Below are 27,366 nucleotides of genomic sequence, written 5' to 3'. Positions count from 1 at the left end.
TTTTTTTCTATTACATTTCCATTAATGTTATTATGCTGCTTTTAGCAAATGTATTAGTATGACACACAAGTGTATGGTAAAAAGGACTAAAGGAACTTGGAAGTCTTCCGTTAAACAAGTTCATAGCACATTAGAGCCTCCTCGGAAGAGATGTGTGATGAATGTCTTTTTGCTTCCTGTAGTCCTTCCTTATCATAACCTTCCGGGTTATTCTTCCTTGCTTTTTTTTCTATTCTTTCCTTTAAGCCCTACTCTGTAGAATTCATTGTTTCCATGCCCTGCAGTGGTGTTTTGTATGCTCCTTTGAATGAATGGCTTTGTAATATACCTCTGTATTTGTGCTATACACCAATAATTCTGGATGATTTTAGGATGATAAAATGTAATTACCCTTTTGTTGTCTCTACTATACTAGGGCAAAAATTGATTAAAATAAAATACCCCAACCTGTTTGCTAGGTAATCTTGTGCTATAGTGATTTGCCATATATCTCTGGAAGTCATGCCCCATCTTCCTTTAATTTAGCTTCTGAATATCCCATGACATCAGTTGCTCATATGAAGGAGATTGGCATAAAAAGTCTTCTCCAGGTTACCTCCCAACTAAAGCATTAGTGGGAAATCCTATACAACAGTGTCTGATGTCACGAGGATGGAGATGAACTTGATTATGTCGGTAGTCATTCTCTTCTTTGTATCATTGGAAGGGATAAACATTCTTAATGGTGTCCTTTCTGGAATAATAATTCTTTTAGCAGTCCAAGGGTGCTTTAATTGTTCAGAATTATATTTTTATAGGAGTGTCATTGTCTCCACAATGACTGCCTTATCTAATTGTGTCTGTTTTTTTTTTTTGTTTTTGCTACCTTGCAGGGTTCCTTATCATAGGTCCTGTCTCCATGGTTAAATAGCCGATGGCTTTGGAAATGGTCGATTTAAATAAAAACTGCATGTTAAGCATCGGATATTGCAGGAACCAACGTCAAGAGAGCAAACCAAAGGACAAAGACTTTTTTGCACTGTTTACTTTAATACACCCGTATTGTCTATTTTTTTAAAGGATTTTACAAAACTTGAAAGCACTTCAGCACCTAATCATGAGGGCTTCATTGGAAGCAGCAGATATTGCCATTGTGGCACTCTACTTTGTGTTGGTGTTATGCTTTGGATTTTTTGCAATGTGGAAGTCAAACAGAAGTACTGTAAGTGGATATTTCCTGGCGGGTCGATCGATGACCTGGGCAGCTGTTGGTGCCTCTTTATTTGTAAGCAATATCGGTAGTGAACATTTCATTGGACTCTCAGGATCTGGAGCAGCAAGTGGATTTGCTGTGGGGGCCTGGGAACTAAATGCCTTGTTGCTTTTGCAGCTTCTAGGATGGGTCTTCATTCCAGTGTATATACGTTCTGGAGTATACACTATGCCGGAGTACTTATCTAAACGTTACGGAGGACATAGAATCCAAGTGTACTTTGCTGTTCTCTCCTTGATTTTGTACATCTTCACCAAACTATCTGTTGACTTGTATTCAGGGGCATTGTTCATTCAGGAATCTCTGGGATGGAACCTTTACTTATCAGTGATTTTGCTCATTGGGATGACTGCTCTTCTCACAGTGACAGGGGGCTTGGTGGCCGTTATTTATACAGATACTCTCCAGGCCTTCCTCATGATCATAGGGGCCTTGACATTGACTATAATAAGCTTTGTTGAAATCGGAGGATTTGAAGAAGTTAAAAGGAGGTACATGCTTGCAACACCTAACGTCACATCTATATTGCAGACCTATAACTTTACCAATACAAATTCCTGCCATGTCACACCAAAGCCAGATTCACTTAAAATGCTTCGTGAAGCTACTGATGAAGACATTCCATGGCCTGGATTTATTTTGGGTCAGACCCCAGCTTCTGTGTGGTATTGGTGTGCAGATCAAGTCATCGTGCAAAGAGTTTTGGCAGCAAAAAATATTTCTCATGCCAAGGGGGCAACTCTTATGGCAGGTTTCTTAAAGATTCTGCCAATGTTTTTAATAGTAATTCCAGGAATGATATCCAGAATCATGTTTGTTGATGACATTGCTTGCATTAATCCAGAGCACTGCATGGAAGTGTGTGGCAGCAGGGCTGGGTGTTCCAACATTGCTTACCCCCGCTTAGTCATGAAGGTCCTCCCAGTTGGCTTACGTGGTCTCATGATGGCTGTAATGATTGCAGCTCTCATGAGTGATCTTGACTCCATATTTAATAGTGCAAGTACCATCTTCACTCTTGACATCTACAAATTTATTCGGAAAAGTGCAACATCACGAGAACTAATGTTGGTGGGTAGAGTCTTTGTAGCTTTCATGGTGATCATCAGTATTGCATGGGTTCCGATTATCGTGGAAATGCAAGGAGGCCAAATGTATCTTTACATTCAAGAGGTGGCAGATTACCTGACTCCTCCTGTTGCTGCTTTGTTCCTGCTGGGCATATTTTGGAAACGTTGCAATGAACAAGGCGCCTTTTATGGCGGCATGGTGGGTTTCATACTAGGGGTCACCCGTCTTGTTTTGGCATTTGTTTACCGTGCTCCCGAGTGCAACTTACCAGATAACAGGCCCAGTTTCATAAAAAATATCCACTACATGTATGTGGCAACTGCACTCTTTTGGATCACTGGTATTATTGCAGTCGTAGTCAGCCTTTTGACCTCGCCTCCAAAGAAAGATCAGACCAGAACCACCACTTTCTGGGCATTAAAAAATAAAACCTTAAAAGAAAAATCCCACAAAGATGAAACATATAAAGAATGTGAAAAAAATTCAGAAAAATTAACAGAAAAGAATAATCAACAAGCATTGCCCAATGGGAAATCTGATGATCATATTAAGAATATCCAGAATGAGGATGTTAACCTTCTAATGACTTACAAAGATGACTCCAACCCACTGAGCTCCTTAAGTGTATCAGAGGCTGAGACACCCGTGGATTGTTATTCCAACGGGCAAGCAGCTCTTATGGGTCAGATCCCTCATGATCGGGTCAACGAGGAGCAGAGTAGATGCTCCAAATTTTTACACTGGTTCTGTGGTTATAAAAGCAGCACTGCCAACGACAGAACCATAAAAGAAGAGGAAGAAGATGAAGCAGCTTGTCTAAAAATGCTAGAAGAGAAGCCGGCCATTCAACGAATTCTTAACATCGGACTGGTCTGTGTATGTTCCGTGGGAATATTCATGTTTATTTACTTCTCTTTGTAAGGGTAAAATGAACCTTGTAAGGAGCAAAGAAAGCAATCTGACTATTACGAAAGCAAAGCCTTTAATGAACTGTAGTATGGTGTCGTTCCATATATTTGGAGGTGTTGTTTACTTTAAAAAGGCCTTTTACCAACTCATTAATGACCATGCAGAACACTTCCATATGTGGGATCTCCAATGGACCCATGCTTATGTCTACCAAATAAATAATTTATTATTTTCATGGAATGTTTACTGGCAGGTAGATGAGTTTCAAAAATCAGCTTTCTGTACTTGGTCCAAAAGATGGAGGTATTTGGCACGCCAAAATCTCCTTTCTGTATTTGTGTTTTTTTTTTTTTTAATGTTTTCTGACTATTTTTACTTTTGCCTTAGTTTTTAATAATGAACTAATGATGAGTGTTAAGCGTCAATGTGAATTTTAAAACACTTGGGGTTTTAGACATAATAGGGCTAGCGCACTTACGTTTAGTTCTACAGTGAAATAAGAGAACAATACTAAGTAATGTTGGCCTTTCAACGTGTAACCAATTTAATTGTAGGAAATAAAAACAAACAACCACATATACCTGGACAAAATTGATAACAAACAAGTGACATCTCTGGCTGTCTCATGTTCTTGCTGTTGGTTTTGGGTTTATGTGGCCTGTTGGTTTTAGGGGACACCCCATCACCAGTTCATTCACTTCAACTAAGTCTTACCATAAAAATTTATGTGAATTTATCAAATTTTTCTTACCTCTAAAACCCTAAGAGCGCGGCTGGGTGCTGACATATCATATGTGATGTGAAAAGCCCGGCAGACTCAAGGCTGTCAATCATGTGCCACTGTATAGTTTCTCCTTGACTTTTTCCCTGGCAGCTACGTCAGAATTATGTATAAAGTTTGAAGGGGTGCAGGAGCAAGACTAGAAAACGGACAGTAGTTAGAAAAGTAGGGAAGGTTCAGAAAGGGAGGTTTGTGCTAGGGAATAGAATCTTCTGGCAGTAGTCAAATTTTGTAGTGAGGTGGGCACCAATGACTTGTAGGTGTCAAGCCCAAGAGACCAGGTAATATGTCATCAGTCCTCCAAGTATCTGAAACATAGCCAGCCTGCCATTACCTAAATACTAATTTCCTGGTTGCCATGCTTCTGAACTGGTTTCTGAGTCACTGGCCTAGGAACAATTATCAGAATAAACTGTTCTGCAATGTATAAATATCATATATGTTCCGGATCTGTGACTTTAAAGCATTGAAAGACACAGCCAAGATCAGGAGCCCACATTGGCCTCCCCCATACTTTTCTCATGAACATCACAATGGGTTGCATTTAGAGCTTTGTGGTCTGAACATAGCTTAAGTTAGTATTTCTATCTTGTACTAGTACTATCTAGTACTTCTGTCTGCTGAAATGGTATTTTGATGCCTTTTGGTTGTATAGTACTGCTCAGTGTAATATTGTGAAAAACCAAGGCCATATGGGTAGCATGATCACAAAGCACACAAGTATTTTCAAAATATGTCAAATTACAAGGACTCAGAAATTTGCATCCTGGTTACCTTGGCATTTTCCATAAATCCTTGGCTGCATTGTTATTTGTTCCCGGAATCATGTGTCTTGGTTGTTTTGCTTGATGAAACACCTGAATACAATTGTGTGCGCTCAGCCCGAGTTTAGGTATCCCGTTGGAATCTTCTACAAGTGTGCAGCTTCCTTACTCTGTAATTTGTTTTAATATTTATTTTACACATACATACAGACACATATAAAATATGTGTTAGTGTGTATGTTTATTTGCTTATTGCACTTTATTTTTTTTTGGCTTTTTGTGCTCTTTTACAATCCATTGTTACATTTGTCGATTTTTATTCTAATGACAGAAAATATAATTGCCTTTTTGATTTAAAGGGTTACAACCTGTTGTGTTTACCGTCAAAAAATGAATTATAAAATGCGTTACTTAGTATTGGTGTGACCATTGGTGACTTGCGTTAGAGTAAATTCGTACATACCTGTTAAGCTCCACTTCTTAGATTACAAGATTACCAATCAGTATGTTGATGAGGCCCTGTTGTGAGAACAGTAATTTTTTTTTTTTTTAACAATAATGTGCAATGTAACGTGTTTATGTTTTACCTGTAAAAGCCTCTCTTGTACAGTCATGCAAACCCGTAGGATTGGTTCAAACTTGTAGTTCAGGTTCAATACTGTGTGGCTCCTGTAGGTGAGCACTTTGTCCCAACAAGGACTTGTACGGGACACCGCCATCTTGGATTTGATGTCAGCAGCCCCAGTAGATATAGAGCTACAGTGGAAATCTATAGCAGTTTCCTAACCAGGGTTCTGTGGAACTCATGGCTTCCTCCAGAGATTGATAGGGACACCAATGATCTTTTCGGCTATATGTAATGGTGACATTCTTCGGAATGGCCAGCAATCCACCGATCCCTACACGAATGTACTGTGAGCTCTGGATATAGTAATTATCACAGTAGTTCCCTGAAGACCTGAAAAAGATATTTTAAGGGTTCCCCATGTTAAAAAGCTCGAGAAAGTCTGATCTATAGTGTTACCTGTTGCTTTTTCCCCTGCTGTTACATTAAAGTAGGATGGTGAAGAACAGTCACTGTTACGGCTAGTTTACTTTAAAGAGAATCTGAACTGAGCCAGTTTACTTGTCAAAAATGTAAATTTGCTTCCCTATTTAGCTTTACTTATTTTATCTAAGAAGAAAACAGGAGCTGAGAGCCCATCTTATTTCTGAGTCTGTCAATTGTCTGACCTTTTGATAATATTGCAGGCTACAACTTGTGCAGATTTGAAATGAAAAAGTCAATTTTTATACCTAGGGGTCTTTTAATTGGAAACTGAGGAGCTAAAAATGTTTCCCTCACATCATAATCCTTCAGTTTATATACTTTAAATAAGGAAAAAATCTTTGATGTGTAAACCTGCACATTTGAACACTTTCAGCTCTATTTAGAAAAGCAGGGAATCTTACATTCCCTGGTGGGGGGAATCTCCTGAGGGAATGTTTATGTTCTCTGCTTTATGAATTGAGCCTTTATATTTTATCATGATATATACAATGTTAAGTTATTTACTTGAATAAAGCACAATAAAAAATTGCCTTTTCAATCATGTATTTTTATATTTGCCTATAAAATGTCTTCTTTCAAAACCATTCCTTAGCAGACTTGTTTGTGTGCCTCAGATCATTATCCTACAGGATCCCCCAATGAAATTTGGGGTCCTTGAAGATTTCTATTTTGGCCCAATAGCACTATATAAAGACATTTTATCTTACAGTAGAATTGATTAAAAATAACTTGCCATTCTTTTTAAATGCCTTTGCCAGGCTCCTAGGACCTCAGAATTTTCTTTGAGGGCCATGGAGAGCCTTTGATCTTGGCACAATGACATAACTCCGACAAAGAAAGCTAAAGTTTAAATAAACTAGTTCCAGTTTTTTTTCTTTTTCAGCATTATTAATTCAGATTAGAAATAAATACACTTTGTTACACATATCAATGTTATGAGCCATTTACTCTAATACATACCACATTTGTCTGTTTGAATGAAGATCCAAAATTTGCCTTTCCAAATATGTTCAAGTCAACAATTTTCATCTATTCAATGTGTAGAAAAGCAGAAAAAGAGTTCAGTTAGAGCCTGAAATACAAAATAGAAGTTTCTTTTTACAATTTGTGTTTTGTGCTATCTTTGACAAGCTTTTAGTTATAGTTCACGAAAGTCTTTACTGAGCTCGCATTCCAGTTTGACCTTTTTATTTTCCTTCACATTGCACTGAAGTTCTCTGTAGACACATCCAGAGGCATTGCTTGACCTGAATTCCGAAAATCTGTTTTGGGTCACAGCCTTCTATAAAGCCCGATTTTTAACTCCCCTACAAGTATGAGTAATGACAATTGTGGGGGAGTAGAGGATGAGACAGAATCATGTTCATATTTTGTAGTCTAATACGAAAAATAAGGAAAATGATTACTGTAACAAGAAGTAATGTTTCACTTGTCAAGGCTTTCCATTTTGTCTTTTCCTAAGAGGAGTATATTCATCTTTTTGTTGTAGCTTTGTATAGAATGTCTACAATGTGCAGTTTTCACATTGAGTGGCCTTATCACAGGATTCTAAAAGCTTTTTGAAAATGTGTAAACTAAACTTTAACAGCTTATTTAAAAAAAGGGCATTTATAGTTACCTCCAGCGACCAATCAAAATTCACACTACTGCAGTGATCTCCCCAGCCCCTTTTAGCTGGGTGCACCACCCGGCACTTTTCAGTAACCACCCAAAAACAGAGGGGTGATTACTGAAAAGTGCCGGGTGGGTCATGATACAGGCTGCCACCGGCCTACAGTTTCTTACCACTCAGCTTAAAAAATGCCTGGGTTCAACACTGTACTGTACTGTACATTAACTAAAACACTTGTATCTCTTGCCATTATTTTTGTTATTCTCTTGTATCTATATAGCACCAACCGCAGTCTAAGACCAATTTTGGGGAGAAGCCAATTAACCTAACCATGTTTTTTGGTATATGGGCAGCACAGTGGCTCAGAGATTAGCACTCTGGACTTTAAAGCGCTAGATCCCAGGTTTAAATCTTTGCCAGGGCACTATCTGCATGGAGTTTGCAGGTTCTCCCCATGTTTGCCTGGGTTTCCTCCGAGTACTTTGGTTTCCTTCCACATCCCAAAAACATGCAGGTATGTTAATTTGCTTCCCCTCCACTTTGGGGGAAAGCTAGTGACATGACTATAGACTTTGTAAAGGGCTGGGTATCATGTTGGAAAATACTGTTTAATAATAATGTGGAAAGAAACCTGAGTGCCCTTAGGATACCCACACAAACATAAGAACATACAACTCAATGTAGATAGTGTCATGGCTGAGGTTCGATCCTGGGACCTAGCGCTGCTAGGGCCAGAGAGCTAAATATTAAGCCAACTGGGCTGCCATGTCGTATTTAAAACAAAATTACAGCTTTGTATTATTATGTATACTTTTATCTGAGGGACCATACCCTTGTTTACTTGTGACCAACTGCATTTTACTATCTGTAGGTATCTTCTGTATGAGATGAGTGTATGGACCTAGTTAATTAGATACAAATTGGTTGGAAAACCTCTGTAGGCTATCATAATAAATGGGTTTAGTAAATCTAAAGATAATAAAAAAATCAGATTGTAGCTTCACCAGTATAAAGTTAAGCAGGGCTTACAGTTTGTTTTTGATGTTTTAGTAGAGGAGGGTTTTTTGTATGTTATCGTTGTTTAAAAAATTAAGTCGGAAGCATATCAACGTGTGGCCTTGATGTCCATTCTAGATTACAGGGCTTCTTAACTGATCATGGGGTGTCTATGAGCTGGATTGAGATTTTTAAAAAAAATAGCAGAGCTGACGAACACTGGATCTTTTTGACAGTATTAGGGTCCTGGTTAAGTGTGTTGTTGCTAAATCAATAGTTCATCATGATCCATATTCTGGAAGCTATTCAGCTAGTTTTCGGTAATTACATATAAGAGCAGGAAGAATGGCAATCGGTAATCTTTCACCCCAACTAATTTTGTCATTCGGTTTTAAAAAAGCAACATGTTTAGGACAATTCATATGTCATGTTTATGGGGAATTCAGCATCTGGCTAAAATCTAATTCTGATGAACTAGACAATAAAAGTTTTCTTCTGGGATTTTAGACAGGAATAAAATAAGGCATGGGAAGTCCTGAGGAACTCCCAAACCACGATGGCCTTTTTTATTTTTACAAAATGCAGTTACAAATACATATAATGTAAAAAACAACTTCTGGCCAGGTGCTCTCCTAGATAAAAGGTACCCAGTGAAATCTCAACTCTACCCCACTACCCCCCCCCCCCCCCCATGTTTTTTTATTGGCCAAGATAAAGACATGAATGACCCTAAAGCCATTATGAGTGAAAGACTAAAAAATTCTGGCATGTACTTGTATGTGGCGTTATATGATTGACCAGGAACATGTATACAGAGGCCTGCTAACGTTCCTGATGTGTAAACCTTATCCAGATCAATAACTTTACCAGTAAAAAAAAAACGGTAGGGCAGCAGTACAACCAGAAATCGGGCCATGTTTCCATATATTTCTGTTATGATAGGTTTGCTTTAGGAAACAGAAATGGCCTTTGGGTACTTTTACATCAATGAATAAAAAACATTTTTAAGATGAAATGCTTTTATATAGTGACCTTTTGAGATTGCATATTTCACTTGATTTCAAGTGACATCCATTGTGTAATCTTGTGTCTGCTGGCTCATATAATGATGTGTCATAGCTGGTAGTGTACTTGTATGGGAGAAAAACAAAGAACTTTTCATTAAAATGGAAATTCCCCACTCTGATCACTTACAAGTAAATTGTAGGGGAACGTTTTGAATCCAAGCATACAAAATAAGTTTGTATGGTAGAATTTTTTCAGTGTAAATGACCACAGAACATTACAATATTATAGTGAATCCAGTCTATCCACTAAGACACCAGTGACATCTTGGAGATCAGAGGTTCTCCATTCATGAGTAAACCGTGACATCACAAGGAACATGTGGACTGATAATGCAGTTTATACATTCACTGGAGACCAATAGAGAGAAACGGGTCATCACTGAGAATGTAGCCGCCACCAGACCGAAATATCCTGGACAATTCATCCTATCTGTTCATGATTGACCTGTGACATCACTGGAAGTGCAGTCTTCATGTGAACTAAAAACTGGTAGCATCACCGATCTTGAACTTTACATTTGAAGAAAACAATGGCATAGCTGAATCTGCCAGAACCATTACAAATAATGCAGTCAGGTGTTCCCCATAGACATTCGTGAGAAGATGGCAAATGCTCTTCTTTATTGACCAGAGATGACATTGAGAATGCATCCATTCCTTGGAGTTGGCATGGGAAGAAGTTGTAGGTGGGTGGTGGCCCCAGTATTGTGACCCAACTCCTCAGTAACTCCCAATAACAGCTGGGAGGTTACTGAAAAGTGCCGGGTGGTGTGCCTGGCTAAAGGGGGCTAGGGAGAACATTGTAATGAATGACTTTCCTCTTCTTCTCTTGGGCAAGTCGTTGCTATCTGCATTTAGAGTCTGTACAGTTCTAGGCTTTCTCAGCTCAGCATGTACATGCCGAAACACAGAAGTACCCCATGTGAAATAATTGTGTGTGTGTATGTATGTGTGTGTGTGTGTGTATATATATATATATATATATATATATATATATATATATATATATATATATATACACTAAAGGGGACATTTGAGACATCTAAGCTGTGTAAAATTTAAAAATATTAATTAGTTGACATTCACAGAGCTCTTGGTTGACAGAGCCATTGGTTATTTGTTATATTGTTCTGCTTTGCTTTTAAAGACATATCTGTAGAGGAATTAAAACCTAAGCTAGGCACTAAACTGTAAAGGAAATTGACATTCATGGAAATTTTGTACATTGTTCAGTACATTCAGCTTGTGATTTTTTAATGAATTTTTTTATTAGTGTAAGTGCCCTATGAGCACAGAAGTAAGAGAGTGTCTGTGTTGTCCAGGGCAAAAAAAAAAAAAAAGTGGATGAATGATGGAGTGGCCCAAAGCAAGCACTGGTGAAGTTGACCTCACAGGGTACAGTCTGATTGTGCGATCCCTGTGCAAATTACTGTTTTGAAGCTACTAAAGCCTCCACTCTTCTGGGATGGTGATCTAGCAGAAGTTTGGAATTGGAATGTATGCCTGTTCACCTAAAAGGTCTGTGAGGTCAGGTATGAATGTTGGGTGAAAAGTCCTGGTCCACAATAGGTAATGTTCAGTAGAATTTGAAGATATGGCCCACACTGGCCAACTAGATTTCTTTACATAGGTTATCAAAGGATGTCTTCATGGAGCTGGTTTTGTACACCAGACATAGTTGTACCAGAATAGAAAACCTTGCCATGAGGTTGGACGTGTTTCTTAGTATGTCTTTGTATGTTGTAGAATTCCCTAGAGTTCAGGTGTTTCTATCAGGGTATAGGTCAAACAATTTTTAGATATCATCTGTCGTGATTGTCGTAGATCTACCAACGTTTAGCCGTCTATTGTAGGTTCATTCAACGGATTTGTTAATATTACCTAAAAAAGTCCTGAGATTTTTATATTTTGCCTTTTATGTGCCTGAATAGCATATCCAAAGTGGACCAATATCAAATTCACAGAGGTGGCAGATATTTTATACAAAGGACCTAGTTTCACGCTCCCGTGGAAGCTTTTTAGAAATGGCTGTACATAAAATATCATTGCTTTTACCCCGTGTAAGACCTTAAATGTGTATTTTAGACACAAAATCATGTAAGTGTATGTCAAACTTTCTAAATACTTTTGCATTGGATAATGAAATTTGGGACAGCAAGATAATTGATTTTGTAAATGGTATCTATTTTGCCCAGTAGAGTCTTCTATGTATTTCATCTACCAGCAACAGTCTATGGTGGTCCATTGTAACTTACTATACATAGACTTATTGGGTTCTGAGCTAGGTTATGGTAAAATAGAAGTTTATTTGCTTTGAATTAATGGACCCTGGACAGAGATATTGTACTGTGTGCCTTATAAAAATGCCCAGATCTTGTGTCTGTTTGAACAATTCATGTACAGTGTGGACAGATCGCCTAAATGCTAGATTTAACTGGAATATTTCCCATTGGTATGATAAACAGATATTTCTAAATCTTGTACACACAATGTATACAAATGGCTATTAAACACAACCAGAACTTCTTAAGTTGTATCTAAAATGTTCACAACTTTAGTGGGTGCCTAAGGTATATCCCTAGCATATCTTTATGTCCTGTATGTATAAGTACTGGATACAGAAGGTCATCTAGATTCCTTGGTAAATTGCCCAATACCCATTTACACTTCAAACTTTTTAACCACAGGAGGGTCAGCTAGAAGAATTGTATTTTGGCCAGAAGTTGAAGCCATGCCTTCAGAACATGGGCATGTGTACCAAGTGTCCAGTTTGACACCACAATCTTTCCAACCAAGAATTAAAGGGTTTCTTGGCAGTATTTGAAACCCTACAAAAAAGAGTAACAGATGCAGCCAATCTTCTGCAGAAAAAAGTGGGGACCCAGATGACAAGAAGTGGGTGGTTAGCAAACGTAGAACCTCATTGGAAACAAATGGGCTTGGCATGTCCTGGCTGTGTACAGCTTTTCAATGTTTTTTTTTATTATGATGTTTAAGGTTTAGCTCCAAATACATTTAGTTTTCATTAATTAAAATGACTTTAAGAAGTTGCTTTCTTCCATTTTGGGTTTAGTTGGGCTTTCTCGTGCAAAATTTATGTAAGAAAAGAATGTAAAATGCAAATGATACAGGGGGAAAAAAATTAAGGATAATTGGAGTTTAACAAATGCAGGTATTATATTGGATAATACCTGCCTAAATCCTCTGTCCAGGTCCCTTCATAGCATCATTTTCAAGTAACGGGGACCGTTGATCCAGCGCTACCGGCACTAGTTGATCCCCATTACATTCCTTTTGCTACTGACCCTTTAGAGTGTTGACTTTGGACTGAATTGTCACGGGATCCTGACTTTAGGTGAAAAAAAACATTCAATTGGAGGGGTTTTCACATTCTCCCATTGATTTTTAGAAGGTGTTAGTTTGTTCAAAGCTTTTGTTCATTCCATTCTTTGTTCAGAACCCAGCTAGTTTCCATACACGGTACTTTGACATTCAAACGTCTGTTTTTGTATAGTGTAAAAAGAAAAATGATGAAAAATTTGTATGGAAAAATGGTGGGACATGAAAAAAAACAAAAATTCTACAACCACGGTCATTAAAAAATGGCGTTGGATATTGAAGATGTTTCAGTTTCTTTAGTGGCAAAGCTGCAGCCTCATCGGGGCCTTGGTAATCATTTTACGCTTTACTGCAGATGATTTTTTTTTTTTTTTTTTTTTTTTAATTCCTGTGGCTGAACTTCATGCCAATTTAATATTAATATTACAAACATATTAATTACATGAAAAACAAACCAAACTAGTGTAATTTTCTTGATATCCAACGTCGGTAAGGACCTTTTTTAAATTTATCTGCTGTCCTGTGTCCATTTTGGAGATTTTCTAATCATGGCCTACTCTACTAAACAAGTGTAATCAATCAAGAAGTTAAAATCTCCCCAGTGGGGTTACAGGTAGCATAAACACATAATGACCCCAATACACCAGAAACTTTTGATCCATGGAAAATCTGATTGCCTTAGGGAACTTGAGAGGAATTTTTTCCCCATTTAGAGTACATTGATCCATGCTTTATAATGTTGTTTTGCCTTCCTCTGGGTCAATAATATGCAGGTTTTCTACCCAAGTCCTACCCAATCAAAACTTGGGTAAAAAAACTAAAAAACTTTTGTTTGGCCTTTAACTGAATAATGACGTGTTCTATAATTGTTCATTTTCAGTAGCTGGAAGCCTTGTTTTAATATCTGGTAAAGCTGCGTGTATATTTTTCTGAAAGCACAACTTTTCTGGTACAGCAAGTCTTTACTGTTGATTGAATACTTTTATTTTTTCATGTCTGATCAACCCCGAGTCTAAGATGCCCTGTTATATCTTGGCAGCCAAGGTACAAAAAGTTTACCGTCCTTGGCAAATCATATGATCCGCCTGTTGGTGACGAGATGCACAAGAGCAGTGTTTTCATGGCATAGGGTACAGAACAATGTATCATTTTATTTTATTATATTGCAGTTGTGTGTACGTGTGTAATTGTTTTTTTTTTATTGTCTATTTAATACAATGGAATTGTTAACAGTATTTTCTGTCCATTTTAACACTGTGGACTTTTTTTGTGAAGCAGTTAACACAAACATGACTTTGTATTGGTAATGTTATTGCTAAGTTAAAAAAAATGAAAAAAAAGAATCTGTTTCCCTAAGTGCCAAATTAAAGCAATTTTTTTTTTGTAATCAATGTTGTGCTTATAGTTTGTTCTGTTATATAAAGCAAAAAAAGATTCCTTGTTGTATTTTTAAGTGATCGATATCTTGTCAGCCAGTGGTTAAACTCCAACATTTCAATATTGTTCTGAACAGATATTGGTCTTCTCCATGCCTATCTCAAAAATAAAGTTGCCCTTTTTGTAAAACCAGACGTTTTTGAGTCATTTTACAGGTTATTCAAGGAATAGCTTAAAGGATTTGTATGGACAGAGAATCTTGTAAAATATTTAGTATCACCCAAGGTCTCTCAACAGAAAGCCTGTCAATAGGCCAAACCAACAGAGAAATATTGCAGATCCTCCAAAATAGTGGCGATTCACTCTTGGAAGCTGAGTAGTAGATTTTATGTATAAGTTAGGTATTCTCATTTGTAGTATTTTGTTTTTTTTTGACCCAGTTTTTTGGAAAGCTAAATATTTGGAACGGTAAACTTTCCTTTCTAGTACATGAGATATGAGTTCCCTTGGAAAAAGCTTATCATATAGTGTATAGGCAACAAATTTAGACCCTTTGGACTCAAAACTTAGGGTGAATAAGAACAAAACCAAATCAAGTTTCAAATCTCCTATAAATCTTTATAGTCTTGTACTCCATTATTGGTGACCAAGTTTTGCTTGAAAATATTAGAAAAATGTTTTCTGCTTTCACACCCTGCGCACTATGCAGATAGTAAATACCCCTCAGCACAGGTGTCCACACACAGTTTTGTATTGGTGTAAAGTGGGGGGTTGTCACATCTCTTATTACATCACTGCACAATTTCCACAGAGCCTAATATTTGGACACACTGTAGTCTTCTGTGCCAGGAAAATGTGAAAACAGGTTGCTACCACAATGGTTCCTTCACTTTTTTAAGGAATACCCACACTTTTTTTGCAAATAATTCTTTGGTGGTTCATGGCCCTGGATGGTCTGCAGACCCCCCGCAAGGTCAGAAGTAACCTGCGGGGCAGGTGCACCGGGCAGAGCCACAGCCCACGTTTCCCATATGGATTTGCAGGTTCAGGGCGATGGGCGGGTTGTCTCTCTGAACACTCTCCTATGGCAGGTCTGTGTATGCGGCTCCTGGTATTATGACATCACTCTGGGGAAAGTTTCTTCCCCTTTGAGTGGCACATAGGCAGGGGTATTGTGGGGCACATTATGGATAGTACCATGTCCCCTTTTTTTACGGCTACACCCCTGGTTTTGGGGCTTTAAGACTAGGAGTTAGACCAACCTTTCTGGACCTTTTTAACATAGGGAAACCCTTGAAATAACTTTCAGGTCTTCAAGGAACCCCTCCTATAATTACTTTATCCACAGCTCATAGTACATTAGCAATGGTGGTCAATAGGAATAATGACTCTATTGTTGGCCAGTGGTGAGAATGTCGCCCTTACAGATAGTAGATCATTGGTGTCAGTTAAACTGATCTGAGAGGCACAAATTGTTAATCGCCCCTAGAAAGCTCTGGAGGAACTCAGGGGTTTCACAGAACCCTGGTTGAGAAAAACTGGGTTAAGGAGGGGTATGTCTATTTGTTGGGAGTATGTTAAAGGTTCATTCTTGGTTAATTTGCAATATGTTTCCATTTCAGTGGGTTACATTTAATTTTTTCATTTTAGTGCATAGATTGTGTTTAGGTTGGGAAAAAAGGTTTGCGTACTGGTTCAAAGGTGAAGCTTCCAAAAGTGAGAAATGGAAATGATGCAATATTGTGCTTGATATACTGTCTATCCTCTTTGATGTATGGATTCTGTCCAATGGACGTCATCAAAGGTTCCCTTCTTACAGTGAGCGACTGTTGATTGTTAGTGTCTGCTAGTACCAATGCAATGAAAATGGTAAATTCTCTTGGTTAACATACATATACCACCATTGCAAGCCAAGATGAAACTGATGGCATTTATTGTTCCCTGTCCCATCTATATCAGATGTAAAGCTAATCCTGAATTATCCCTCTGCATTACCATCTATCTTTATAACTGGATAATAACTAATTTACAGGATTATATGTGCATTTATCATATTTTAAGAGTTTCATGTATATTTCCAAAGCCCCCAAGATGGCTTCTGGGTGCCGCCATCTTGGATGTGATATTGGTAGGCCCAGAGATGTCACTCAATACTAGGTTCTCCCTTCGTTTTTCCTCCATCTGCTACATGAAGGGGTAAGTAGAGAAGGCGCTGGTGGAGTTGTTGGTCTAGCGCAGAAAGTAATCACGTACCCAGAAAAGTAACGGGGAGTGGTGTGCAAATATGTAGATGGCTGTCTGAAGGAATTGGCTCTTCTTTGAGGGCCAGTTCCCTAACAAGTTTAGCAGCATGATTGAAGGAAATGAAAACCACAGTAAGCATAAAAATATTTTGACTTTCTGTGCAGGTTTCTTAACTTGGTAAATTTGGTGATATGGTCTCTTTAACCAGTTTCTGCCTGTGCTGAGAAAAAACATTGCTGACTTTCCTTTAAAATTCAAGTTGTCCGGGAGTAATGCTCATATGGTAACTTTAATTCTTTGGCCCTGATTTAATAAAGTTCCCCAAGGCTGGAGAGAATACACTTTCATCAGTGAAGCTGGGTAATCCAGCAAACCCGGAATGGATTTCCTAAGTCATTAGCTATTTGTTAGCAAATGTTTTCAATCCTGGACCAGATCCATTTCAGGTTTGTTGGATCACCCAGCTTAACTGATGAACGTGTATTCTCTCCAGCCTTGGAGAACGTTAATAAATCGGGGCCTTCAGGTCGCCAATCCAAAGCCAGTATTCCAACAAGAAATTCTGACTTCAATGGCTGCATGCATGTTCCAGGTCAATGACTCGGAGTACTGATAATCGCTGCAGTTAGCATTTTTGGAAGTTGGAGAACCTTATTACCTTTAATACATCAGCCCTGGATGCATTGATGTTATTTACAGCAATCACAGCTTTCAATATTACACATACATAGGTGCTACTCAGATGCTGCTTTTTCATTAATTTGATTTTTACATTCTAATAACCCCCTTGTTTGTCCAGGGGGGAAATGACAAATTCTCATCTAGTTCTAGCAAATCACATTTTTTTCTGTTAAAGTCTGTTTGTCATGATTTACAGTGCTGTAAAGAAGCCTGCTGTTCTTCTGCACACTAATAGCTTTGACATTTTACTTTTCAATTTGCATTTGCAACCTGTAATCAGCCACAGTCAGATCTGTCCATATGTGTGGAAAGCAACAAGTGCCATGCTGTAGGGGATGTAAAGTGCACATGGAACAGAGGTAGCAGTCCAGCTTTGTTCGCCATGGCCAGGTAAAGAGGGAATAAAGGGGTTTGATAGGTTTTTCATTTATGAATTTGGTTTAGTTTTTGTGCCAAAACCTTCAGCAATGATAATTTATTTTATTCTCACTATCTTGCCATTGATACTGATATCGGTGCAAAGCCAATCACCCTTTGCTTTTGGGTCCAGCTGCCTAGAGAGGGGTATCGGAGCTTTCCGGCTGCATATTAACTTAACCACTTAGGAGAAGCCTTTGGCCAATATTTTGGATAAAAGACGTGTGTGTATATAGCTCGCATGCTTGTATGGCATCAGCGGGAACGTATATAGCCCATAGCAGTATTGTCGTCATTGGATGGCCGGTTGTGGACACAGAGAACCTGTCCTGAAATCAAAGGGAGGTATGCTAAGATTGAAAGTCTGCTAAATTGAGATTTTCTGCAGCCATTCTTATGCAGATTACAAACCTTAGGGGTTTTAAGACCAAATGCAGCCTAAAACAGTCTGTGCTGCTGTCCTAGTTATGTCACCTCTGGAAGATGTGTCTAGATATTGTGATAATTCCTCCATGAATCGTGTCTGAGAATGATACAGCTAGGTGAATTCAGCTCTAGACTGATAAAACACATGGCTATCGCTGCATGAAATTATAAGATACTTTTAATTAAAATCTGAGTAATTGTGGATGGTATCAGTGTTCTCGGTAATTTTTGGTTTATAAGACGCTGTAGGTGAGTGGCAGTCCCTGTATTGTGACCCAACTTTTCACTAACCACCCAAAAATAGCTGGGTGATTTACTGGAAAGTTCTGGGTGGTGTGCTCAGTTAAAGGGGCTGGGGAGAACACTGGGAATCTCCTAAAAGTACACTGGTGAAAGTGCTGAATCCTACACATTAAACATATGCAGGCCCATATGTTGGGTCTTGGTGGTGACCAGCCGTTGCTAAATCTACATTAATGCTGGTTTTCCTTCTATTTATCACTTAAGTAAGCAGAGCCAGGCAATTCCAACAATGGCACCAACCAATCATTTCCTATAAGAGTTTAATTTATAGTTGAAATGTAATCTTCTTATATTTTGCCTTTTCTGGCTCTCCTTTAACATCCTATAAAAGGTTTTAGTTTTCATGACATATTAGATTTATAATCTAATTATGTAATTTCTAGATTTCTGTGCAAAGTAGGTAAATCATGAATAGTGGTAGGGGCCGGTATGGGTACGACTTTTCCAATCTGATGGAGGCAGTGGGCTGGCTCTGGGGAGAAGTCCTGTAAATATGAAAATACCTTCACAGGTGAAGGTCAGTCATGAGGGATATATTGGCTGGCTGCATTTGCATGCCTTCCCCATGTCCAAAACCTAAGCAATTAAAAGAACTGAAATCCAATGGAAGAAAGGGGTGGACCAGGGATAGTCAAACTATGGAGGAATGGGCTTTGATGATGCTGGATGTCTTCCAGTCAGTAAATAAGATGGGCTCTGATTTTGCTCTAGCTTCCAATGCACATTGTAAAAAGCTCACATTGTACAGTTAAATTAGAATAAGCAACGTCAGCCCATTAAAGGAGCCTAACTGTGCAATGCAGGAGGGTAAGACTGGACATCATCTTTATTGGAAAGGGATTAGCCACTATGCTTAGATCTATAGGACACTTTTTCTGCTCTAGCTAAATTTGCAATCATTTTGTGTGTTATTGAGATAGGCACTTTTCAGGTTTTGTTCCAAGAACCCACATCATGTAGGAGTAGGCAGTGGAACCTTTGGTAGACTGTGGGCCGTTTATGGCCACAACATTCTACACCAGCGAGTGGAAATTTACCACATGAGCTGATTATCTGTAAAAGTTAAAATGATCTTTCCTGGCCAATCACTGGAGCGTGTAGGCACTGTACCGTGGCTTGGACAATGCTATGCTGTAATAGAACCATGACAATACAAGTCTAACAACATAAAATTTATTGCTTTAATACCTTTTTGTCCTGCCACACGTTAACTAGATTGGAGAATGATTTACCAGAACATCTGTCACCCAGACAGCATTTGATTTGGCTGTTACTTCTAACAGGTTTGCCATGCCTCTGATTTTTTACTGCAGCCTTGTTTGGAATAAATACAGAGCATTAGTGTTTCTATATCCAACAATGCAAATATATCCAAATGCAATATGGGGTTTCGTTATGTTGACAGACTATCCCTTCCTTTTCTACCTGTGGAGCAAATGCGCAACAGGGAAACTGATGGCAATTGAAAGCTGACAAATGCTAGAATTAAAACTACTTAAAAGAAAATAAAGACATTGGTTTGTGGTGTTGTTGGAGAGTTCCCCTTGTGTCCTCTCTGGTCGAAACCCTGCTTAATGGGAAATTTCACCAGTGGAGTCCCAAACAGCAATAAAAACAATAACACGTTCAATTTTTTTTTTTAAGTTTTGATTCTAGTTATAATTTAATGCAAAATATGTTTCTATGCACTTTACAAAAACTTAGTAACTAGTCTGGCTTGCTTAGCAAATTTTCTGTGGTTCACTGTGCAACTTCAAAAAGTAAGCATGCACAGTATACTCTGCGGGTAGCTTATCGGGTTCTTGATGTTCTAAAAACCAGGCTTACAGCAGAAGTACGGATTGCTATCTATCTAACATAAAGGTAGTTTATAAAATTTTACTATAAAAAAAAAATAGCGCAGCAAGCAAATTGATGTGTGAAAACTATCAAAAGTGTGAATTCTAATTTGTTAGCAATCCATGCTCTGCCAAGATGGCAGTACTCAAACAAAGCGGGAGTGGGTTCATTTTCTGTCAAAGATATTGATTTAGGTAGATGAAATGGCTGTCTGAATATTTTGTAGAGAACATGCCCCATAGAGGCTATTCAGCCAAAAAATCAAACCAACTGCAAAGTACAAGGGACCAGTTTTTTGTGTGGCGGTGACCATCTGTTTAGGGCAAGGAATTTCTTTCTCATATCAAAGCCCCTAATGATTAATAGTCAGATGACTAACTGATGCTCAAGAAGCCGGAAACGTGAAAGAAAACCCAAATCCATAGAATACAGAAAGCAGCAGTAGGGAGATCCTTGCACTGCAGCACTTCAGATACATCTTCCTCTCCAGCAAAGGGAACCATGAGCAACACAGGTATAACATCACCAGCTGCTACTGGTCAGACTTACAGTTATTGATGACTGAAGGAAGCAAAATCTGCCTAAAATGATCATGCAGCAAAAAGTTCACAGTAACAGAAGTGCCTGTGCACCCTCCTATTCCAGGAGGCACATTGCTACCTAATTGCTAATTCCATGATAATAATTCAAGGCAAAAATATTTTCCATTTTACTGCTCAGCCAGATTTTCCATATAAGAGAACAAATTATGGCTCAGCATAGCTTCTCTTTTATGTCCAGTTTGATGGCGATGTTATTGTACTGAAAGAACCTGAAGCAACATCTAACAGCTTTTTCAAATTTGAGTAATAGTCCAGGGAGGTTCAAAATGAAGTTATCCAGCAAGTTTAACTTTCCCAGCAGTATGTGGACTTGGTGACGATGACAAGGCTGATTTACTAAGGGTGGGAAGAATTTTTAATTAATATTTACTTTTATTATTAAAGAATGTAAAAGTAGATTGCTGTTTGTTTGCTCTGTACATGATTGTGTATATAAAGTGAACATCAATGGCAAACCATTTGCCCTTTCCTTGCTTTGTCTAGGAACAGCTTCCATACAGGTCCTCTTTACAGAGAGAATAACAAGTATTTTCCAAACCTGAGCTTAGTCATGCACCACCATCCAAACCTAAATTTATCTAGAAGTCTGTAGTAGAATCTTTGGGATTTTATGCTAAAGATCTATCTAAACTCAAAGTTCTAGTTTACTTTCTAGATTCATGTATTTGCTATTTTAATTCCAATGAAAAAAGAATTTACGAAAGGTGACTTAGAGTACCTGGAAGGTTGGGTGATGAAGAAGCCAGAAAAACAATTATATTATGTCTGTCTTATGACACCTGACTGATGGTACATAAATACAGTTCTTTCTTCTTTAGGGATTTCTGCTGAAAAGGTCAACAAGTGATTTTTAAACTGTTTAACTAGTCAACAATCCTCATCCAGTAATCTCTTACAGATAATTAAACCAGAACAGCAAGAAAGCTAAATACACAACTGAAATGCAAATACGTGAAACAAGTTTTATTTGCCAAGGTATTCTGTTCAGTCTCATAGTTTTGTCTTGTTCTCTATGGCCATGTAATACATTGTTTTATTTCTTACTGTCGTTCCTGTGTATAAAGTCTGTTTTGCCAAAGCTAGTTGAACAGAATTACCAATCCTTTGGCTGGAATACCATACCTATATATGAATTTTAATGGTATAGTGTTAAAATTTGGATGATGGATAAGAAAGAGGGGTAGGACGACTTGTATCAGGGACCTACTAGCATTGTTATCTGCTGTCCATGGGTGCTCCTGCTCAGAAGCCATTGAGTTTTGATAGAAACTCTAAGCCCTAATTGGTCTTGCTAACATAAATATTTGAATTTAGTAATAAAATTACTTCCTTCTGTTAATGAAAGAATAAGTAGATCTTTGGGTTTAGCAGAAACTCCCATTTTTAGTACTCTGGATCTTTGTAGACTGTACAGGTACTGATGACTAGCTCAGGTTTTGGTAACTAACTTTTTGTTTACCCCCGAAAAGGACTTTATTCATGAAAGTTCTGTCTAGAAAACGTCTGGCAAATCACTATTCACTAATACTCTCTATGCCCTGCCTTACTTGCCATGTTTTGCACTGTGTCTTACTGGGGGTGATTATCTTGGTAGAGGTGAAGGACTTTGATTCCTATTTTCTAAGCTGCACTTTAAGGACTGGTGATCTAATTACTCAAGGAGAAATATGTGAGCAACAGCAGGAGAGGAGAACGCACAGCTCCACATAAATTCAAAGCAGGGAGATGCATGCACTGCATGTCCCCAGATACAGCTTCCTCTCCAGCAAAGGAGAACATCAGATAGTACTGTGGTGTCGCTACAAATTTACCTAAGACTTACACAGATACACAGCTGGGGGAGCAAGGTTACAGGAGTACCAATGTACTTTTATTTTTCAGGATCAATTTTGTATATCTATAGGATACTGGTGGGTAGCATTTTTAGATGTTAATCACTTGAAGTTTTGATTTTAGATCCTCTTTAACCGCATCTCTAAGAGCCGATAGCCCTGTGATCCAATGACTCACTTGTTCTCGGCCCCCTGCAGAAATGTGATTTTTGGCATCTGAGAAGCCACGTGCTTCCGTTCATCTTTATGCAAGTGAAAGGAAAGCCCCACGGGAAGCTAGTGGCTCATTTATTAGGTTTGTGTCCTTAGCCTTGGCAAAGTGCAAGCAGTCATCACACATAAGTCATAGGACCAGCTGAGCAGGTTGCCAAGTAGACATACCACTTGCTATGCCATCGCTCCTTCTGCTGTACACAGGAAACCTTTCTTTTCTTTTTATAGCTGAATTGTTCCAAAGTACTGGTACTCACTTTAGTCTCCATGATAGATGAAGCAAGTTTGTGAGCCAGGAATTCACAGTGAATGGCTTCTAAAATGTGATTTAATCTTTATCTAAGTTGTAATAGAAAAAAAAAGACTATACACATAATAAGTTGTGGTCTTGCATTTTTAAGAAACTAGGAGTTTAAACAAAATTGTTTATGTAACAAGATTGTAAATCGTTAGAATAAGACTCAACAAAATAGAGAATGTCTTTATATGAGACCATTTATGTATTTATACTTTGTTTTAAGAATAAGAAGCCACCTTCCCATGACCAGCACCTTTCTCTGCAATACCTGGTTGATCCCACCAGTCTACCGGCCTCCCTGTAAAATTCTGACAGAGCCAAGCATGGTAGCGCATCTGTGCAGGTGTAGTCAGTTTGCACTCCTGTGCAGATGACTGCATCCCTGGTGGCCAGCCTTAGTGCCACACCTTCGCAGGGTTTAGGATTTGGGATTACCATTACTTAGAGGGAATGCTAAAATCTTATATATGGGATTGCTATTTGTATACAGACCTCTACAAAACCATAGCAGCTGCTGGTACCACTGGCCTGTTCCTCCACTTCCCTCCGGTTAAGTCTTTTGTCCCATTCCTTGTGTTGGTGGGAGATGTGGAAGTTGTCATTGTGGCTCTGGTCTAATGATGGACACTGCTATCACTATGATTGCACTGATAGGGTTGGTTTGCCTATATGACATTATTATGACCTCACGGTGAAGTTGGTTGATTTTCATTTGTTGTTCCACTTGTATGTATGTATGTATGTTGGTTTACATTTGTTATCATTTATGTCACATAATATAATGAAAGAACATCTGGTAATTGAATACCTTGCTTTTGTTGTGTCTTGCTGATTATTCATCATTAAAATATATTGCTGAAAAAAAAAAAGTTGTGCTGGTGCTTTATCTTCAATGTTCAACCAGGCAAGGTAACAACTCAATTTAGTTCTACAGCTTTCCACGTCACCCCTGTGTCTTCATCCATCCGCTATGAATCATAAAATACTATCCAAAGAATGGACTTTCTATAGCAGAGCTGCAAAAAAGAAATGGTGTAGCTTGACTTTATTTTCTAGATGTCTGTTTAGATGCTTGCCTGCCGTTCCAGTTAAATTATTACCTGTAATACTACCTGGACCTCAATGAATATTGATAACTGGTAAACTGTTTCGAAATATTAGTCATTTCTTGAGAATCCTTATAAATGCCGAGCTGCATTTGCTTAGCACTGTAAATATGGTTGAGCTGTCTAAAAGTGGATCTAAAATCAGGTTTTTCTGGTTTGTAATCTTCTCATCCAGCAACCAAGGTGTTTCCATTTTAAAGGTACCGAGAGTTGTCATGGTCTTAAAAGACTTTATTGGAACTGCAATGGTATTGAGAGGATATACAGTACCTTCTCTTTTTATATATAGAAAAATAGGTGTAAAAAATATAGCTGTACCTTCACATTAAAGAATAGTTATTCTGAACCTCCCATCTGTACTTGAGAAAACTAACTGATGCTCCCATCCTTTGGGTAAATATAAATACCATGGCACATTACTGCACATGTATTGGCTTGGAAGTAGACCAACGTTCAGGAGCTAGGTTGTTCCAGTATTTACATTGAGGAATAGGACCCAAGGACATAACAGCCCATTGTATTTATATCTTCCTGTTGGCATATCCCACATGGTCAGTGACATTTCTATTTCTTGAGGTAAGGGTTTACAAATGCCAAGAACCCCTCCCTCACCTGTCTTTTACACTTTCTCAGATAGGCTAAACCCTACATATGCCTCTCGTTTTACTTTAAAAAAAAGTGCTAGGAATGCTATTAAATACAAAATTTGATTGCCGTTCTTTTCTCTGGGGTTCACCATGAACATTAAAAACTTTAGAGAATGCAGAGCTCTGCAAGAACCAAACCTAAGCATCTCCACTCCTGCTCTATTTTTTAATTTAAATGTGTATATAACGAGTGTGATGTTGGCTTACATCTCCTATGACATTTTTTGAACCTGTTTGCCTAATTTCTCTGCTTGCCTGTGGCCTCACAATCTTTAGTAACCAGAACTGTTAAATCATATTCATCTATGAACATCAGAAGCATGTCATGGGCTTAAGTGGAGGCAAGCTTTCAACTCTGGATACACCAAAACAGAAATACAGTGTGGTTGTAAAAGCATTATTATGATGTATTTCTTGTGCAGAAATGTTTTTCTTTAAGTCGAATAGTAAAGAGTAGACATCAGAGGAAGAGGCACGTCCTCCAGCACCTGATTCTGCTGGTGGGTTCTTGAAAAAATGATGACCAACTCAGCCTTGCTTAGCCTATGCAGAACCAGAGAGGCATTTTTAAGACACTTCCTTTGTCAAATCATCCAGAAAAATACCTATGGTCAAACAAGGTTTTCTATTATCCCTGAGCACCATCGCCTATGGGTGGTAACATTTGGCATGCCTGTGAGTAGCTTTTAGACCTAAGATTGTCATGTGGTCCATCCAAGCCAATCTATACTGCATGGTACAGATATGAATGAGGACACTAAGTACCTAAGACTACATACATACCTACAAGACTATATACAGTTTGAAAAGTTTTCTTATAGTGAGCAGCAACATTCAGAAATAGCCTGGCCATGGTTGTGTTGCATATACCACTTCCCCATGCCAATGAATTGCTGCTTGGGGGGGGGACCTACAAGTAGGTTCCACTAAGAAGGTTCAGCACCGCTCACTGCTACCAGCTGTCAAATCTGCAGACACTGCAGTGCAAGAGACCGAGCGAATGGCAAGGTGCCAGCTGCCCAGAGCCGTGTGGGTTCACTCAATCCTAAGCAGGTTCAAACTCACCCATGCACATTGTGCCAGTATACCGAAACAGGAGTTATTTAAGATAAAAATGTAGCTAAACCTAAAATGAAATGTAATCAGCAGTTAACAAGTTCTTAGATGTGGAAAAGCAAAACTATTTTATTAATCATGCCAGCTAGTTTTCTAGAAACCAAACCAAGAATCTAATTATTTCCCTCTGTGTAATGAAAAGGGAAGGTGGTTGTACTCCAAACCAGGAGACCAGCCTGGGGTACCAATGCTGCTTCTTTATGAATGTGTTATGCTTCAGTATAATGGGGGTGCTTCTTGTCCATGATTTCCGGAGACTTTGCACCAGCAGGGTTACGCAGGTCAATATAAATATCACATGATATAAAATTATGTAATTGTTATATATTCAATAATCCAGCTTCTGGAAAATCTGTTTGAAGCATATTAAAAAATATGTAGAGACTAAAAATAAATCCAACATCAATTTATTGTAATTATTTTGTATTATATTTTTTCTTACAGCCTGAAACAGTATCTACTTTGAAACGTACATTGGAAGCTCTGTTTGAAAAAGGAGCTATTGTTCGAAACCTGGAGAGCCTTGGGGAGAAGAACCTTCCATACAAGATATCCAAGCATAACCAGCGTCATTCCCGGGGAGGGTATGAAACCTTTTTTTCTTTACCTACTAGAAAACCTAAACTGTAGATACAGCCAAAATATTTTAAAGAGATTCACTTTGACTCTCCTGGAAATACAGCAGGTAGTAGGAGGAGATCCCTTAAAGTGGAAATAGAGGCACAGCTTAATTGGAGAAAGTGGCAGACAATGTCCTTTCTGCAATAAGCATTCTTACCTATCTAATCACTTCATAGAAATGTTAAATTTGCTGAGCTGCCAGGATACTTAGCAATTCCGGCTTCCCCTTCACTTGCTGAAACTGAATGAAGCCAACCAAGATGGCCAAAGATGATATGGAGGAGGAGGGGAAAAAGGAAGAAGGACGGAACAGGGAAAGGTGAGTATAGCGGGTTTAGTTCTGCATTAAAAAGTAAGGAAATCCCTATTTGACAGTAATCATTTGAGCAGCTATCTACATGGGAAGATATCCTCTCACATGAACATGAAAATACTGATTTCACAAAACTTTTTGCAAATGGCGTTGGTCTGTGGACAAATCTGGAGTAAATGTGGAGTAAATTTGCCTTAAAGGATTCCATAACAAAAAAGAAAAGAAAAAAGTTTGGGATATTAACAAATAAAGAACATCCCCCTACTTTACCCCTATTGACGCAAAAGAAGTATGGGGGATTAAATTGGCTCTACTTCTATGCTTCAAATAGGAGTACAAAATATAAAGAATTATATAAAAAAATATCTAGTGGTGCCATTAGATACAATAATATACCAGAAAGTTTGTGGTGCTTTTATGTAAGGTGGGTCATGTGCACAGTAACATAGTGTTCAGGATTAGCAACTAATCACCATGATTGAGCACGGC

The 27,366-nt window shown here is 38.3% G+C and overlaps 2 protein-coding genes across 2 annotated transcripts in view; both read left to right on the top strand.

Annotated features, from left to right (window-relative positions):
* The window catches only part of MRPS6 (mitochondrial ribosomal protein S6), a 46,135-nt gene that overhangs the window by 12,838 nt on the left and 5,931 nt on the right, over positions 1 to 27,366 (top strand). The window contains exon 2 of the mRNA XM_072398264.1: positions 26,388 to 26,527. Within this exon, the coding sequence (XP_072254365.1) occupies positions 26,388 to 26,527 (140 nt within the window). The remainder of the gene's footprint in view (positions 1 to 26,387; positions 26,528 to 27,366) is intronic.
* On the top strand, positions 878 to 6,412 carry SLC5A3 (solute carrier family 5 member 3). Its single transcript, XM_072398263.1, has one exon. The coding sequence runs from the start codon at positions 1,097 to 1,099 to the stop codon at positions 3,242 to 3,244; it is 2,148 nt and encodes a 715-aa protein (XP_072254364.1). The 5' UTR covers positions 878 to 1,096; the 3' UTR covers positions 3,245 to 6,412.

This window comes from Pyxicephalus adspersus, chromosome 1 (genome assembly GCF_032062135.1).
Source record: "Pyxicephalus adspersus chromosome 1, UCB_Pads_2.0, whole genome shotgun sequence".
Lineage (NCBI taxonomy): Eukaryota > Metazoa > Chordata > Amphibia > Anura > Pyxicephalidae > Pyxicephalus > Pyxicephalus adspersus.
The sequence above is the reverse complement of the archived record's forward strand: the minus strand, read 5'-3'. Positions and strand labels throughout refer to the sequence as shown.

Bases quoted from the DNA above. Each gene is read 5' to 3' on its own strand.
- SLC5A3 (XM_072398263.1), top strand. From the start codon at position 1,097: ATGAGGGCTTCATTGGAAGCAGCAGATATTGCCATTGTGGCACTCTAC.